General features: G+C 37.4%; 1 protein-coding gene across 3 annotated transcripts in view; it reads right to left on the bottom strand.

Annotated features, from left to right (window-relative positions):
• Positions 1 to 323: 323 nt before the first annotated feature.
• SLC4A10 (solute carrier family 4 member 10) overlaps positions 324 to 18,840 on the bottom strand; it is a gene marked incomplete at its 5' end in the record, with an annotated part of 167,080 nt that continues 148,563 nt past the window's right edge. For all 3 annotated transcript variants that reach the window (XM_082483719.1, XM_082483720.1, XM_082483718.1), the window contains 9 exons: positions 324 to 589; positions 5,169 to 5,285; positions 6,968 to 7,035; positions 10,465 to 10,587; positions 11,234 to 11,407; positions 13,788 to 13,856; positions 15,023 to 15,274; positions 18,054 to 18,215; positions 18,717 to 18,830. In XM_082483719.1, the coding sequence (XP_082339845.1) occupies positions 523 to 589; positions 5,169 to 5,285; positions 6,968 to 7,035; positions 10,465 to 10,587; positions 11,234 to 11,407; positions 13,788 to 13,856; positions 15,023 to 15,274; positions 18,054 to 18,215; positions 18,717 to 18,830 (1,146 nt within the window). In that variant the 3' untranslated portion in view covers positions 324 to 522. The remainder of the gene's footprint in view (positions 590 to 5,168; positions 5,286 to 6,967; positions 7,036 to 10,464; positions 10,588 to 11,233; positions 11,408 to 13,787; positions 13,857 to 15,022; positions 15,275 to 18,053; positions 18,216 to 18,716; positions 18,831 to 18,840) is intronic.

Genomic DNA, 18,840 nt, shown 5'->3' with positions numbered 1-18,840 from the left:
GGAAAGGATTATCCTTGTTAGTTTGTTCACAGGGTCAGATCAGTAGTTACTTTAAAAACTTCTTTAATGCTTGCTTGTCAGTTTGGGTCTCCTGAAATCATGTATGCAAGTTAGGTGATTTTAAAAAAAAAAAAAAAAAATTGGAACAAGGGTTTTCAAGTTCATCTTGAATGAAGATTATTAAGTATTCTCACACAGAAAAAGTAGCAAAATACAGTACAAACCTATTAACAGGAAAGTTGAATTTGAAAGAAACTTTGCTTGTTAAATTTATGATACGAATACTGATAAATGGCCAATATCAGCAAAGAACGTGAAGATTTTTTGCATTGGCTACTGCAGACTTTTACGCAGATACTAGACAATGTAGACATTTAGACAAGGTGGAATGAGACAAATATTGCACTACATTACCTGTGCTAGTTTGAGATGAAAGACAAAAGTTACAAGGTCAAATCATTTATATTTAGTGGTTGTGGCACTCCTTTCATTCGTTTGTAAAAAAATTAACTGAAGAACAAGTCATAGACAAGTCTCCCGGTCAACACCTTTCCCTGAGTCAGCTTTCTTCTCTTTTCTGATTTCAGCACTAGGAAAAGAAGGGGAAAAAAAAAAAAAAAAAAAAAAAAAAGAGTTACAGCAGCACTATCATATATATTAATGATCTACCTGAAAACCAACATTGCACTGATATTTTAATTAATTTTTCATGCTGCATAGCACAAACTGGGAAGCAAGTGAAAGTTTCAGTGCTGCATGGAACAGAAGACATCAGCCAGCATTTTAGTGACGAGGTAGGTAGAGAACTTGAGATGTACAGACAGACAAGTCAGCCAGCATGCAAGCAAAGATAGCCACTTTTTTTTTTTTTGGCAAATACAGCTGTTCATTGATTAAATAATGGTAATAGTACAGTTCTCAGACAATACCAGCATTTTCTTAAATGGCACAAACAAGAGGTCACAGTAAGTATTTCTTGTCTTTAAGATGTATTCTGTTGCTCAACATACATTTAGAAGAAATGTTTCTGAACTAGAGCAGTGCAAGCCAATTTCCAACTGTAATATTTGGCTTTCAGTCTTGATTGCGGAGAGCAAGAGAAGGCTGGAGGGGTGGGGAGTGACAATATTCCCCATTTGGAGCTTAATACATACTTCCTCATGTACGCATTACAGGAAATAACTTTTTTTATTAAAAAAAAGACTCAAAGCTCATACAAAAGCTGTATCACTAAGAGCTCTGAAGCAGAGTCCAAATTTGGATTCAACTTTTTTCCAGTTACAACACTGTTGATTTGCCTACAGAAAGCAACGTATGTGCAAAGCAGATGATTTTTTTTTTTTTTTGTGAGGAGGGTCCTAATTTACAACAGCGTAAATAAATAAAAAGTCATGTTCTTGCAATGAGTTTCAATCACACTATGAAAATGCAAAGAGGCTTCCACAACACAGGCAAACCAAGCCTTCAACAAAGAGTGGCAGGGTATCTAAAAAAAAAAAAAAGATGGTTCTGAGAACAAACCTGCATCAAGCACATAACCTACCAGGTTTCATGGGAGTAATTCCTTAACTAGAATGAATGAGAAATAGGCTGAGTTATACAAGGCTTAAAGAAAGCAAGATCAATTCTCAAATTCTCAAGGCGATTCATGCACAATTTTACAATCATCTGACATTTTTCTTCACATAAAAAATGCTTTCAGGATACAATTCAGTTCAGCCAAAGCTTACTTCAATGCCTATGGCAGCTTCCAGAGGTGTTAATGGAAATAGCTAAAGAATACCAACTTCTGCCACTTCAACTGCCAAATCTGTCACCTTCTGTAGAACAGTGATAGAATTGGGTATGTTACACTTTCTGCGCACAAAGGGTATGCAAACAAATTCCTGGGGGGTGAATTTAAAGTGCAGCAGTACAGCAGGCAGAGAGTTACCTGTGCTTAGTAAAATCAAACACTGAGGATGTGTTGTGTGCCTTACAGTCTATAATATTTCCACGTTTTAGGTGCCTCTCTGATACCAGGAAATTCTTCCTTCTATTTAGGATTCACATCTCTGAGCATCTCCTGCAGATGTGGGCTATAATGCCTTGAGAAATTTGGGAAAAAAAAAAGACAAGTCCAGTCTTTTACCGGTAAAACACATAACTGGTGGATCTGTAAGGGACTTGGAGCCCTCTTCCTCACCACCAAGGAAGCAGTCTAACAGGCCTGAGAAGGAAGGTTTGGGATGAGAGAGTTGCATATCTTCAGGTAGAGAAGGGAACTCATACCATCTACAAAGCGATAGATGCCGCTTTCTCCAATACTTTAAAAGACCGGCTAGGACTGCCTTCTTAAATGGTCAGATCTTCTGCATATGTTTTGAAATTGCTATCTGAAGGGCTTTATATTGTAAGTGAAGACAAAGGAATATTTAATGACATGTACCAAAGAGGGCTACGTTTCAGACAGGTGCCTTGGTGGTCAACTCTACCAAGAAAGGCTCAAAAGCACACCTTTAAGTCTCTAGGAATTATAATAATGAAAAACAAAGGTTGGAAAACTGTATAGTTCAGGTGCCTCTACAGTTAGGCAACATGAGTCTGGGATGTAAGAACTGTCACTGCTATACTTCTCGGAGCCAAGGGCAGGGCAGAGCTTATGACAGACCCATGCATCAGGCTGAGAGTCCTTTGTGTAAACTTCTCCTGCCTAAAATCTCTCTTTGGCGAGGATCTTAGTTTATTACTGGCCAAGTCAACTCAGTATTTAATTAGTACAAAGAACTTCCAGATTTTATGTATTCCAGAAATCACCCTATGGTGTTAATTGATCAGTGCCTTGCGTAAAAGGCACTACATAAAATCACGCTACAGTATCATAATTTACTTATCCCCATTTAATAATATTTTGGGATATTAGTATAAGAAAGTAGACCTGACAACAGTAAAACGAGTACTAAACACTTCGGTAGGTGAACTTCAAAAGGCATCAGTAAAATTAATTTCAAAACAAGGTGGGTTTTTTCCCCCTATAGTAAGATACTGTAAGTATAGTAAGGGAACTGTGTAATATAATACTGGTGATCTTGAACATTTGCAAAAATTATCCTTACAGCTGCTACCATTCCAAGCTTTCTTTTTTTTCCTCACTACTTACCTAGGATTGAATTATATCTTCGTGTAATGATACATGCATTTAGGAATATATGTCTCTAATACCATTTAAGATTAATGTTAAGATTAAGATCTACGGTTTTGCTTATCAGAAAGCAAACCTTCCAGGTTTAACGTGTTTTGAATCTACTTCTGTCTGGGAATCTGGGACAAGCTAGAGCACGTGAAAAAGCAGGATTTCAGAATCTTTAAGAGGTTGTTCCTTTACAACAGGACACTCGTACCTAAAACCATAAAACCTGTGATCCCTTAGTTCCTTTTCACCCGAGTCTTTGTTTTCATGAGCAAAGACACAAGAATAGATTGAAAACGAGCTCATTAGAAAACGAGTTTCTATTTTACTGCAGGCCTGGAAAGGCCAAATCATCTTTTACCAGTGTTGTCTGAGCCACAGGCTGCGTGGATGCTCTTTGCTCAAAGGATCTTCGAAAACGTCAGGTAAAACCAGTACGTGTTTACATAATCTATCACACCGTCAAAGAAAGCAACATCCACCAGAAAAATTACAACTACTGCATACCCAGTGGCTGTGAATGTACCACATCAGTTTCTTCTCTTCCTCCAGGCCTTCACAGCCTGGACAGCAGGGGCACATAAGGTAGGAACACCCTACTGTACGTGCTTCTCCCATGCACCACACCGATTTCACTGTGACGGGATCCTTTTCAGCCCTCGTGTGGGGTGGAAGGCAAATCGGAACTACACTGCTATTTTGACTGTCAGTGAAATAGCATTAAAATGACCACGTTAGTGGGCTGCTCCATGGGTGTCTAAAGGAAGATTCTCTGGTCATCAACTGTTCATCTTGTTTATGCTGTTTAGGGAAAGGAACAACAATGAAAGGCAGCATGCCATTTTGGGGTGACAAAATTAAAAAAAAATGTATTTCGCTACAAATTATTTTCTCTTACTGCATCTTTTCACCACAAAATAATGACCGACTTTCAAACATGGAGCTTGTTTTGAAAACTACATTTAGAAGTGGGTAGAATATAATTTTATATTTTAAAAAAGTCAAAGAATTAATGAAAAAAAAATCTAGGAATAAATTCAATTTACATTTAAGTATAATACATCTACAGTTTCTATTTTTAATACACAATAAATTTAAAATTTTAATATTGAAGACTTTGATGAAGACATTTTACATTCCTAGTTAAAATTTCTTTTCATTCTGTCTCCCCAAAAATCAGACAAAGTCAAGTCATTTGCGTGCCTAGATGACAACACTTTGAATTGGAAGATACAATCAAGGAAAAGGTTGAGGGACAGGGTCTTACCTTCGGGGAATCAGCATTTAGAGTGATTAGGAAGGGGAGCTTATGACAAAAATGTGATATAAAACAATTAAGTAGAAAATAGTTAAATTTAAAACTTGTTGAAACATGGGAAAATCTCTCTTACAGACACACTGTGTTTGTATTTAATATTTTCTTATTCCCATAATAACTCTGTAGCACAGATAAAACATCTTTGCTTCATTTTACATTTGTCTGGACTAGAATTTAAAAGTATTTAACTGTTTTGAGTACAAGTGAAGTAGGCAGAAAAATGGAAAGAAGTGATGGAATCTTAAAATTATTTCACTCCAAATATTAGTAGATTGCACTCAGAATACTGGGCTCTTCATATAGATATTTCCAGGGCAGTGATGACCACTTCTTTTTCAAGAGGAAAGAACAAAAGCAAGCAGAACAAACACAACAGCTGTTGTGCAATATCCAGGTGTAGGCTAGTGGTTCATTACACAAGCATCAGGCATGCTCAACTTCATTTTCCACTGTAGCATAACTAAGTAGCATGCAAATATTTGTCTTTTTTTTTTTTTTAATGAATGTACATAGTGAACTTGTGTATTGAGCTCAGAATATTACGACGGGACATAAATAAAAGGAAACCTCAAGAAATAAAATTGCAAGATGCTATAAATCTTTCTAATCCCTAGCAAAACATTCTAATATTTGTTTGAAACCAATATATGAAGTATAATGTAGTAAAAAAAAAAATAAAACCTTTTAGAAGGAAAGCTTGACTCCTTATCTTTCGCATTCTCCGAGGATATCAACAATGTCTTCCACACAGCAGTTTTTGCCATTTCATCAGAAATGTTTATCACAGATGGGTCATCTCTAGGCAAGAATAAAAGTAAATAGACAATAAAACATTGATCAATCAGTCTTTGTTACTTATTAACTCTAAAAAAGTCCTTGAAAACTGACAGCGATGACAATAAATAAGTGCAATGTAAGTTAAGAAATTATGTTAAACTTCAAAAATCCCGAACAACTACTTAAGTATTCTCTTAAAACACCTTAGCATTTTTTAGCACTTTTTTAGCAGTTTCCTACTCCAACAGCAATTAACCACAGTAACATCAATAGAAGATATTGTTTCACTTCCAATTAATAGGCAGAGAAAAATGAGGAACTGTGGAATTAAATATTGCCCAAGATCTCACAGCATGCCAGTGGCATAGTTGGATTAAACACGAATCCTAAGAGTTCCTAACAGTTCTCAAAGTACTTATGCTCTGAAACACCACCTGCTTTTAAAACAATTTTCAAAGCAATCAAAAACATTGACAAAGTGAAAGATGTAATTTAATAAAAACGCCCCGATTAAACAAGCTAATCGGTAGCTTTAGGCAGCACTCTGTAGCCATTATGCCCTTAGTTTTACCTGGACTCTCCAAATATGTATTTATACACTTAATAATAACAAAGTCTTAGATGTTTTAAGGGCCTGCCTGTATATTATTCCTGACTTCATGGTTTTACACATGGCTTGACATTCAGTAAGCCTTCAGTAAACTTGTTTTCACAGTGTTTCGGGGAACCACTTTATCAACCAACGTCTTGACTCTTCTTTTTAGCTGTAGGACTGTTATCCTTACAGTACAGAGAGTCAGATATTATCCAGGCAACTCTACCTAAGTAAACGTGCTATAGATCAATACAGATCACAACTCAAGATAAACTAAGCTAAGTATTGCTAATATAAGATAGAACAAAAAGGTATGGACAAAAGACGACAAAACCAGAGCATTAGAAGTGCGATGAATCAAAAGTAAGAAATAGGCTGGGATTTTTCAGAGACACAGACAGTTATTTGCCTTAGGAGACATTAGGTTAACTTTGTGTTAAAATTTAAGAGGAGGCCACTCTGAGATTGTGTTCCTATGAACATTAATGCAGAAGTTACTATCGGTAGATATTTCAGGTCTTTATTAAGAACTTTCTGAAAACTGTAAATGAGAGTCCCTATGGGCTGGTCACGTGTATTATTACTATCTATAACAGAGGTTTTCGTACTGAAGTTGTGTCACTCCTGCATTATGCCTTATTTACCCTGGACAGCTCTCGAGTCACTTCTTATCTCACACGGACAGGATCTTAATTAGGATGTTTTAAAATGTAATAACGTAAGAACCTAGTTTTTCTGGGGTGTGTTCAAAACCTTTCCTGGCTCCCTACTAGCATCAGGATGAATGGTTGGACCTGGTCTACATTGTCCTTTTGTACTGTGCATGTCAGAGGCCAAGGTTCATTATGAACGGCCCAATGATGCAGTTTGGCCCAAGGGAAAACTTCAACTAGTGCGTCCTTTTCCCAAGGACTGCGAGACCAAATAGAAAGACTAGAAAAGGGCTGAGCTTTTAAATGCTGCAGTATATGGTCGGTTCACCTATCTGTACTCTACTACCAGACAAACATCCTCTTGACATTCAGTAAGCATTAAGAGTAAATATTGTGGCATGTTTAATTTATTTGTTTAATTGCAACTCACCTAAAAGAGGAAAGGTATATTTTACCTGTAATGTCCTTCTAGTGGTAACTGAACAGTCCCTTCCTCTTCCATTGCTAACATACTTTGCTCTTCCTAGAAGGAAGGAATTTAGACGTGAGAAAGGATATGATGTTGTGAAAAGTGAGATTTTTATACTTCAATCCTTTTCCCCTCTTTTTTTAATGTTTATTTGAAGTTCTTAAAGATACTTTTCAACACTTAATTTAAATATTTGACATTAAAACCCCTCTACTTTAAAAGATGTATCTTCACTAATGTTATTTTTCAATGCCAAATAGAGGAGACACTTATGTAACAATAAAGAGAAAAATTAGTAACACTGAGTGAGCAACTGTATGGTGAATTTTAAATATCATGCACAACAGGATATATACATTGCAATGTTAACATGCAAAAATTAGGGAAGCCCAATTTAAGTTTGCACATACAGTTTTAATACTGATAGTTCTATTGCAGTGAAAGGTAGTGAAACAAGACACCAAAATTAGTTTTCACTTGAACGGGGAAAAAACTTCTGTGAGCAACAGGAAGTGAAGAAAACTAGGAGACATACCTATCAAAAATATTTTTGTCAAATATTTACAAATTTGAAAGTCTATCTTAGAGGGAGGAGAGACAAAACAATACCCCTCAGGCACCATGTCCTGCCTGCAAGAACGAAGGCAAACAAGTCTGTCTTTCAGACATCAGCTCACGGCTCCACGGGAGGATTCTTAAGGCTCACCCCTCTGTTAGGTCAGGAGAACCACTGCGGAGGTTAACGTGCCTTCACATGAATGTAACCATCAAATCCTGCCCTAAACTGTTGTGCTGCGTTTATGAGCATAACAGACACCCAGAGACCTCCACGTCTGTCTTCCCTTCATTACATGGCTTTGTAACAGTTTACCCTGGTGCCTCTTTGAATGTGCAAGTCGGCTCTCCCAAAAAGAGTTTACCATTTTCTGGCAGACCACCCAAACCCCCACATGCCTCACACACGTCGATAAGTTGGTATTAGCTGGAAGAGCCAGCACAGTTTTCCAAAATAGTAGAATTTAAGTCCTCTCTGCACAGAAATTTGTTTCTTCTATGTTTTAGTATTACAACTGGTTTGAAAGTCACAACATTTTCTTCTCCAAATGGGAGAAGTCACTTCGTTCATTCCTGCCTCAGAAAGACTTAATAGATTAACATCAAAGTGGCTTCCAAAGGAGGTCTGTGGAAGGCATATATAATATCCACTATAAATGTACAAAGCCTTGGAAAAACATGGCCTAAAAATATAAAAACAACTTAAGTGATGAAATTAGGATCCAATCAAAATAAGTTTCAGATCTTGTCAACTATATTTCTGAATATTCTTGTGGGTAGAATACTTCTATTTTTAAAAGCCGTGTGATAGCAACTCTCCAATTAATTCCTTAGGCTACATGTCAGAAGTTTTATTACTAGTTAATTTTGTCATTTCCAGGCTTCACAGCTTCGTAAGTTTTTGACAGTTGAACAGTTTTAATAATAGCTCCAAATATTTAGAAATGCCAAAATATGTAAAAATAACCTCTCAAAATAGACAGTGAATGAAATAAAGTAACACCAGTAGATTTTCCCAGTTTTGTTTTCTGATGCCATCCTATCTAGCATGGGAAGGAAAGTGACATATAACCAAAACATAAGGATAACAAGGAATTCTTTCCAATAACCAGACCCACAAGAAGAGAGCTACCTTGGTTACTTTTGCTTACTCTGAACTGCGATGACAACAGATACTGTGATGAAACAACTCTCTGGTGTGCTTTGATTCAAGGGGGAAAACAATGACTCATGTACTTTCATTTCAGCCTGGTAGTTTTACAGGCACATACTAAATAGTAAATAATCATCATTATGTTTATCACTTAGGTAAAACCTTTCCTCCGAAACATATTCTATGAAAGTATGTTGAATGTATCAAAGAAGAGAAAGTTATATTTCTCCAGGTTACAGATGAGGCAGTGAGTTGTCAAAGGTCACAGAAAAATCCTAAAGGCAGAGAAATCTAGTTTTCATAGTTATATGTCCACATTATTAGCTCACGTCCTATTTCTACAAATAGACTTACTAATGGGAATCCTGACACACACCATTTCACTGGTCTCAGATCACATCTCAGGGCATCTCTAAGGATAAATTGCCGATCTATGCATTCACGTTGTATAGTTTTTGCAGTACCCTTCGGACGACCAGAAGGTAATTTCTCACAGGTCTCAGGCTTTTTCAGAAGTCTTCAGGGCATCTTAGAGGTCATATGCACAACTGTCCCCAGAGCACTCCTGCCTTGAAGTGACCACAGCCTGACAAGACCACGTGGCACCGTCTGCACCTTCACCTCCCACTGCCACCACAGCCTCATGCCATGCTACTATTCAAAAGTGCCGGAGCAGGACACGACTCCGACTTAAAATAGCCTAGCACCAACAAATTCTACCCACCGCTCCTGAATTTAGTGCTTCTCCAATGAGACTTGTCCCTCATTTATTTGGGTTCAGTACTGATGTTCTCCAATAGCTGACATTGATCAGGTGGCTGATACCAGGGACAAAGGACAAAGACCTTCATCCCTTACACAGAAAGTTACTTTATATTCCTACAATTTTATGTGGTATTCAAACAAGTGATTCATGAAGCAGCAGCTAGATGAAAACGCTACCAAACAGATGCAAAACTGCCTAGAAATGTACAATCAGAAACACATGTGTTTCACTGTCAAAATATAGGAATATTCTGAATGGAAATGTGTAAGAACCCGCCTTTTATCAAGTTTATAAGAAATTATCTGAAATGCATATTCTTTGAAAAGAGATGAGGAGTCCAGATCTGAAAGAGTCAACTGGGTGGTAGTGCCACAGGCTGTAAGGAAAAGTCTGAGGATTTGGTTAACAGGGGTAAGCCGTGTCACTGACCTTTTCATTAGAAAGTGGAAGTAAATTCTTTCTGCAGTAGCAGAAACCACTCTGCTGGCCCAGACTGTAATAGGGATAACACACAGGGTTATGACACTGCAGAGCCGGGAGGGCACAGGGTGATGGCACATAACCTACGTATGGCTCAGGTGCAGCCGGGACATGCCATGCCCCTCAAATTCTGCAGTGCTCTCCTCAGCATGTCCAGCAGAGATGAGACCAGTCCCAACGCAGCATCAAATTGCCCCAGGCATCCGAGAGCTTTCCTACAGACACAGATTCATCCCTGTACATCATCTGAGTGGGTCTCAGGAGCAATCCCAGGAGCACTGTAGTTACTATGTTATATGACAGTATGGCAGCATAAGAATCTACCTCTAATAGACATCCCCATCTAGGCCTATTAGATTTGTAACCTTAAAAGGACTTACATAAAATATTGAAAATATTACAGTTTGGATACTGTTAGCAAGTCTGCCTGGTGCATAGAATATGCCTTATTTACAGAATTTTCTCTAAATGTCTGAAGGAGAAATTGATACAATGCTACGCACCAAAAAAACCTGAAACCATGACCCACCTCTTTCTCAGCATCTTCCAATTTCTTTTTCTTGCTCTCGGGCATCAAATCATCTAACCAACTGAGCTCCCGCTTAGTAAAAAAGAAATCCATGAGTTTTCGGACAAATACCAAAGCTAGGACCTGTAAAGATAATAATTCAAAGAATTAGGAAATTAAGTAAGTAAAAATGACAAATATGCTTGTAGAGGAACACTTTCAAAAGTGACCACAGTTTACAGCTAGAATTTTATCCTTTAATTTGGATAGGCCAAGAGTTGGTCTTCCTTTGTTCATTTGAGGTATGGCTTGAAGCATTTAACAATCACTGAGGTCAGTAGATATTTTTTATTTTCAATTAGTGAAATAATCATAGAGAAATCACTTAAGGAGCAGAATAGATTTTTCTTTTCTTTCCAGCAAGACGCAGAACTACCAGTGAACCAATGAACACTCTTCCTTAATGAGTGAATGTTCTTTCTGTAAAATGATTAAGCACTACGCCTTAAATAAAAACATCAAATACATTTATTATTTTTTTTTAAGAGAAGAATTTTCCCTAAGAGAATACACAGCTGGGCTATCCACACATATAAAGAGTGCAACCTAGACTCAAACTAGAGGTTATATGTAGAATTGTTCCTTACTTGATACAGTATGAATTGTCCTTGAACATTGAATCGAAGCAATATTGTAATTACCTGCCCACAATTAAGTTTTTTCTTCAATAAAAATTATCCACAAGTGAAAAGAAAAGAGATTTTTAGCAGGAATAAAAAATAGTTCATACCATCATAGGAAAGACAATGGCAGCTCTTGAAACCTTTATAATCCACAGAAGCACAAGACAACTCAGCTGAATTACAGTGAAGAGATGGACCTTTCTAAGAGGAACATGCCTCAGATAAATAAAATCCGGCTGATGCTTCGCAGGCATCCAGAATAACTTTATCCTGTCAAAAAGCTGAAAGAGAAATTTTTAAAAGTTTGCATCAAAATGAGCTGTAGGATCACCTGTGCTGACATTCACACACTGCCTAATAGATCTGGAATATCCTAAGAATCAAGGTTGTTATTCTAAAGGCAAAAACTGTGCAAAAATTCAGTGCCACAGAAAAAGACTACCTCAGTTACAATCATGAGCCATGAATCTGTACTAATCTAACAGCGGTAAAGAACTCACCTTCTCTCCGGTTGAGCCACCAGAGTAAGAATGAGAATCGTGTTATTTAAGTAAAGTTTAATTATTTGGTTAGTCATACTTCTTAAGTTCCTTTTAATTTTAATACACATGTGTCCCTGGGTATTTCTATTGCAGATGGGGCGAGATATTGGATTCTGCTGAATTACATTCTGTACCATCATACTCCAGGAAACACCCTGCTCATAACTGCATGCTATGCTATACACAAAGAAAACAGTTATTTTAAAATAGCATTGCTAAGATTTCAAGTCATGAACTGCTTAAGTTAGGCAAAGCCAGACTTCAAAGTAGACATGAATCAAACCGACTGGAAGCTTGTTGATCCTGTTGGGCATGCACACTATTATACTGCCTTTCTAACACATTCTAAACTTTTGTTTTTCAACAACTGAGCTCTGCTTCCTTTAGCAGACAAAAAGCTGATCATGGAGGATCTCTTCAGTCTTATCTCCTGTGGATGAATCTCTCTTTTTCCCCCATAGTTTACTTCACCAGACACTTTATCCCAGGATGTTTTCTTTTCCTTCTTGCACTTTCTTCACAAAATCAGGAACAAAAATGAAAGAAAAAGAAAAAAAAAAAAGGAATGCCAGAAAGCCAACTGCTACGCCATTAGGAATGTACATGAGAGGTTCTTGCTTTTTATACCTATTTGGCTCCATACTGACCCGGGAGTTTGTGTCAGCTGCTATGGCACAATGATGATGGTGGTACACCATTTCTCCCTGCATGGATGAGCCACGCTCTCTATATTCACACAGTCTTCAGAATTTCAGAGTTTCAGGATTTTTTATTGAGCATGTGCAAACTGCATTTTTTATAATTTTTATAATTTGGCCAGATTTGAGCAGATTTCTTTTTCACAGAAACAGCAAAAAGCACATCCTCCCACAAAAGCCAACTTATCAAATCTCAATTCCTTGTCCCAGCTTGGGGGAGGGAGAAAGGAAGGAAGATGCAATCCCTTTTGCAAGTAAACATAGCCAAATTTTAGCATGTCTTAAAAACACTCTTCAACAGTGTACTTTCTCATACCCTTGTTCTGAGAACAGCTGAACCATATTAAGTTGAAATTATCTAAACCTCACTAAAAGCCAAGCTACACTTAGAATATCAACCCAAATGATAAGAGCTAGGCAGAGTTATAAAAGAAGAGTCTCTAAATAGAAAACACCAGTCAAAAATCGAGATGTTGCCAACTTTGCCTATAAATAATACAGAGGTTAAAAAAAAAGCAAGACTTTTTTAACTCGCAATCAAAAATTTAAATATAATGCAAGAAACAATAAGGCATTTTCTTCGCTCCTTCTATTTGACAACCTTTGCACAGTATAATTCCTGTTTTCATCACGTGATTGTTCTTTCTCAATTGCTTTGGAAGGTGTATCAATACCTCAACTTTCGATAACAAACAAAGGCACACTTGAAAATTTGAGTGTTTGTGTCAGATGGGCTAAAAGATTTGACTCCGAGCCATTTAACGCTGCGGTCATCCAGGAGAAACGGTACACAGAATACCATTACCAACCCTGACCTGAACGCTGGAGTGCCCGGCTTTTGCCAGGGACTCCTACTTAAGGCCACTGCAGGAATGCCGCCCTTCCACTAGACTTGCCCTAGTCGTCCCCGAGGCCACAAATTAAGTAGCTAGCATGGGACTTGCCAGAGTTCCACTTCCCTGCCTGGGGCACTTATTTGCACAGGAAATATCTTCAAAATCCCACCTATGTTAGTTTTAGGGCAAGTTAGCCAAAAGCCTCATAGGGGCAAAGTTCAAGATCAAGTGTACCACTGCAAAGGCGCTAACTTGGAAGCAGGTGAGCAAATGAACGGGGAGGGGGAAGAGCTCCCGATAGTTGTTATTCAGTTTTTGGGCTCAGCCAAAATTCCCTTGATAACAAGGGAGAACAGAAAAGATCGGCACCTAAAAAATAAAAAATTGGAGCACATTACCTAAAGGGAATACTCTATTTAGAGAGAATCCATTTTCCTTTTTAAGTGAGTCACTTTCAAGAATTTAAGGCTGGCAACATTCCTTTAAGATTATACACAAAAGATAATAAAATAATGTAATAATAATAGCTACACATTGTATAGAAAGCATATCATCAGTAACACACTCTTCATAAATCCATTTTACCTGAATTCCCTTTAGAGACGAAGCACCCATGTAAAGAAATACTCCATAAAGTACTGGCATAGGAATAAACTGCACAAACAAGCAGAGAAAGGGAAGAGCACATTAAATACTATTTAACAATTTCAAATGCCTCTAGAAAGACATTCTAAACAGTTGAAATTCAAAGTGCCATATGCCTGCATTAATCAGACAAGTTGTAAATTCAGAGTCACTCAATTACAAATTAATAATGTTTCTCAGAGTATAAAGCAAAAGAAGAATCTGCCTTTATAGTTTTATTTTCCTCTCACAGCCAGTTATTAAATATACTTTATTCACTAGTAATAAAATAATAGAACTACACCAAAAAAAAGAAAGTTTTTGATACGCACTTAAATTCTTTACTTAAAAGACTGCTAAGGAGAGCATCTGAACACTGAAGCTATAATCCTCAGAAAAATGTTCAACACACAAAATACTTCATACCGCTACAAGAAGTGTTCTGTGCTGTGAGTATTTAAAAATGGGTGAATGACTTCTATGGAATGATTTTGTAAGAGACTATCTTAAATGTTCAGGCTCTCAGTATGCAGTGTGTAGGTAAAGAAATATTTCCATAGATAAGTATCCGTTTTAAATACTAAATACACAAAAAGCATATTCTGTATGTTTTCAAAGTGAAGGATTTATGATATACTTAATAAAATGCTACTGCAAAGTACAAGTTTAAGGGCTTACTGCCTTCGCTGTGACAACATGCAAGTCTAAATTTTAGCCTTACTGAAGCCAGTGGCAAAACTCACTGATTTCACACAGGCCAGAAAATTCTTAAAACCATAGAACTTCTCTTGCAAATGTGAAAATATTTTTAAATTATCCAGAAATCACAAAATGTTTTTAAATTTTCTTAATAAATTCACTTACTGGTGTAACTTAGCAAAACTGTTTCATGATAATTTGCCATGGGCCCAAAGTATAGACCAAGGGTGAATCTTGATATACTACAGGTGAGTGGCAGAATTCCCTTTGACTTCGTTCAGGCCAGATTTTCATTACAAGGCTTTTGTTTTAAAAAATGTTAGATGTCCTTAGCCATTTTATTATGCAAAATTAGCATTCCAGTTTAGATTATCATTGTGTGACATTATGCTAGTCAGTAACGTGCCTGGAAAGGGCACTCATACAATACAGTAACAACAGTGAAACGCTCAGTGCAGGGCAGTATTCTTTAGCTTTTCCTTACTTCCCCAAATTACCTTCAGGATACTTGTCAAAAAGACAGATGAGCCCATAAGGATAAAAATCATGAGCCCTGTGACTCTCTGCTCCCGGATTCCAAGAAATTTTGGCTGCTCCCCTGGGGCGGAGCACTCCGATTCCAGTTTTAAGCTATTCACATGGGAAATAGAGAGGACAGTGGCTGCAACAAACCATGGCAATCCCATAATAGAGCACACTCCAAGCATGACTGCCACCATAAGTAGGTCGAGATGGTATCCGCATCCTTTCTGTTAAAGAAAGTAATGACAGCAAGAAGACATAAAATGACATCTGAATTAAGGAGACCACTCCTAGCAAGCATTCCTAATGAACAGTTAGAGGCAATTACAAAGATCTGTGACTTGTAGGGAAAAATAGCTTTCTTCTATGTCTTATCCAGGTTGGGTCAGTAGTGATGGCAAACTGGTTATCTAAGGGGAATGCCTACTAGTTCACAAGAAATCCTTACTCTTATTGGACTCATTCCAGTTATGATTTAAGAGTACCTATCATAAACCCACTTTACAATGGGCACCAAATACCTTTCCTGCTTATAAGAGAGATCCTAGTAAAACAATGGAAAATACATACATTTTCTGTTTTAACTAAATCTTCTGTGGATAACAGTAAGCAGAACATCCAGCTGCACTGCCAACTTTCCACTGCGCTAACCCTAACAGACCCTGCATCTATCCTCACACAGGAGGTGGGAAAATATGTATTTTGATTCCTTCCTACACAAAAATTCTTAAGTTAACATATGCAAAGTCAGATTACGTTACAAAGGGCCATAAAACCACATTGATCCTTTTGAAGTTTTTATAGACGCTAAGCACGCAATAGCAATAAGTTTTCACTAACATGTTTTCATCTTATCTAAGAACAGATAGCTAGAAAATAAAAGAAATCTAACTATAATTAATCTATACATTAAACTATAAAATAATATTCATTATCAGGTACTGTTTTACCAGTTCCCCTATTCAATACTTAAAAGTAGTAGCATAAACATTCGTATGAGCAGTCCATACAAAACCTTTAGTTTTGGATCATCTCTGTAGTAGTCGAGTACTCCATAAATTTACCAACAGGAAGATGTAGCTTTGCTTTTGTAGTAGTGGGTAGAACACTTTGGTCAAACCTTAGATACATTTAAAAACCTGCAAATACAACCTGTGCTTCAAAAAGACCAATGATCTGCATCGAGCTTGGTTGTACAGATATCTGTTACCATAGCTGAGAGGGATATTTCTTTTCAATTTTAGTAAGTATCCAGGACTACCATGCAGCTGCAAGCAGGAGCTCAAGCTATTTTCCTTTTAAAAGTCAGGTAGGTAGTTATCTCCACAAAATTTTGCAACATGGCAACAAATCCAGTGTCACGGTCTGATGAAACAGTGTTCATGCAAACAATGTGAATATGTTGAACCATAATTTTGCCTGTAAACCCATGCAAATGCCTTTTGACATAAAAAAAGTAACGAAACTAAACTTGGAAGGATTTGCTACAGAGACTGCCAAAAGCTGAAATGTGCACTATTCAGAATTTGCTATGGGAAGTATAAAAAAAGAGGGGAAAACGAGTTGGAAGCAAACAAATCATTTCTCTCTGAAGACAACTTTTACTTCTAAAATGGGAAGCGTCTGGGTTTATGAAAATGTAAGCCACATATCGAAATGAAAATGCCATCTTATTTGCTTACATTATTTAAAAAGGGGAATTCATATGAAGTAAAGAAAACGAAAAGAATCAACTCTAGCAACCTTCCCTCACTCTCCAAAAGTGCTTCTGAGTCTTATCTCCAAGGCACATCTTGACAAACTCCGAGATGTGTCAAACACAGATATTAGTTACACGCACAATGCACTAAAAGAAAGAGTTTCATTCTAAATCCTAACAGAGACACCTTTTTTTACCTTCTGACACATTTATGAGGAATGTATCTGCTAATGCATACAGAATCCGAAAGCATTTCCTCACATTCATACATGATCTGAGGAACCTGACATATGGGAAGAAAAGGAAGCATAGCAACAGGTGATGCTACACCAGACCCCAGCAAAACTAAAACGCAGCAAGACAAGGGGGCAGCCAGGAGGACCATCTGACTCCCAGATGCCAGTGCTGAAAAAACACATTCCAAAGCTTGGCAGCAAATTCCTGCATCTGTCAAGTTAACCACATGCAATGCTATGGATTGACATGAAGAGCCAGGCTGACAAAGAGGGCAAAAAAAGAACATATCAAATGTCACAATCATCCAAGAAGAGGCAGTGCAAAGTGAAGGTTGCAAATGCATTTGCTAAAGCAACTTGAGATTGGATTGCTGCTTATTAAAAGCATGTCAAAAAAAGCCTAAGCTCACTGCATATACATGTACAGAAACCTGCTGCTAGATTTTGCCCAACAGTTTTTCAGAGGGGTGATGTCCCTTTTTCTCTCTCCATCTGTAGGCAACTAAAGTGTTAGAGAACAGAGCAGGAAGTTGTCCTATGTTGTTTTAAGAACCCATTGTGCTCTGAAGCTCAGTTTTATTCTTCTCCCTTCTTTAAGATAGGAAGGGCATGAAAAATGGATGGGTAGAACCACAGGGAAGGATGAAGAGAGGAAAAAAAGAAAGTCTTATATGACAAAATAACCCCTGAATAGTTTTGCAAAATCCAATCCAGTAGAACAACACTGCCAATATCTGAAGAGGCGATTAATATTGTGGTACTTCAGGAAATCATTAACTTCCAGAGTTTTTTTCTTTAGGTGAATGGGCATCATACTTCTAACAAAGCATAAATAAGAGTACTTTCTTGATTCAGAGTCTCTGTTCCAAATTACATTCATAAAGACTTCTGTAAGGCAGCGAATCACTGCCACAGGGCACAGGTACTACACAGATCAACAGAGAAAAAGCATAACTATTTAAAGGGGTGCTATGTAACATATAATAAAGTAGCATACTCAAGTAGATGAAGGTCCATTACATTACCTGAAGCAGAAAATGACAGTGAAAATGTAACTATTTGACTGAATACCTTTAGTTTGTGTTCTTTTCTATTGATAATGACAGCTGTGATCTGCTGGTCCATAAAGATAAGGATAGTACAAAGCAGGGCTGGAATTACAGCAGCTATGACTGTCCACCAAGGATTAGGCCCCAAAGGAGTAATAAACCAGCCACGATCATCTCTGGTGGGCTATAAAAACAGAGTCATGCATGACCAGTCAGTACTCTGAGGATTACTTACATTTCAACTTCACAAGAACACATACAAAAACATTACTAGGATACGATTTCCTTTAAAATCGATCTATGTAAGAGCACAGAAAAATGCTAAACTTCCTATGATACCAAAAAGAGAAATTACATATAATAAAATCATCTGGGATACTACAGACTTGGTTGCTTTGATACAATGAGCCCAGAATTTGGAAGGAAACCCAGAACATGACAGTAGTCTAGGATTTGGGGGTAATTTGAGCCAGGTTGGTCCTCACACAGAAGACATGAAGGGGCCTGACGGGAGAGGCTCACTTGCATGGGCCACTAATTAGAGAGGTTGCATAGTACGTGGTGAACAAAAAAATTCAGACTAGTATCGCTACTCCCTGATGATAAAAAAAAAAAATATAATAAATGCACTATAGCACACTACTTCGTCAAAATAATACGGCAGTGCAATTTATCAACAAATTACCTTAAAAGCATTTGGAACCTGAAGTTTTGGTGATGGAATCCCAATGGCATAGTCAATTAAAACCATGGACAAAATAGTGAGAAAGACAGCAAAATCGCTGACAACAGATCGTACCTACGATTAT

The sequence above is a fragment of the Vanellus vanellus genome, assembly GCF_965231255.1.
Source record: "Vanellus vanellus genome assembly, chromosome: 5".
In the NCBI taxonomy this organism is placed as follows: domain Eukaryota; kingdom Metazoa; phylum Chordata; class Aves; order Charadriiformes; family Charadriidae; genus Vanellus; species Vanellus vanellus.
The sequence above is the reverse complement of the archived record's forward strand: the minus strand, read 5'-3'. Positions and strand labels throughout refer to the sequence as shown.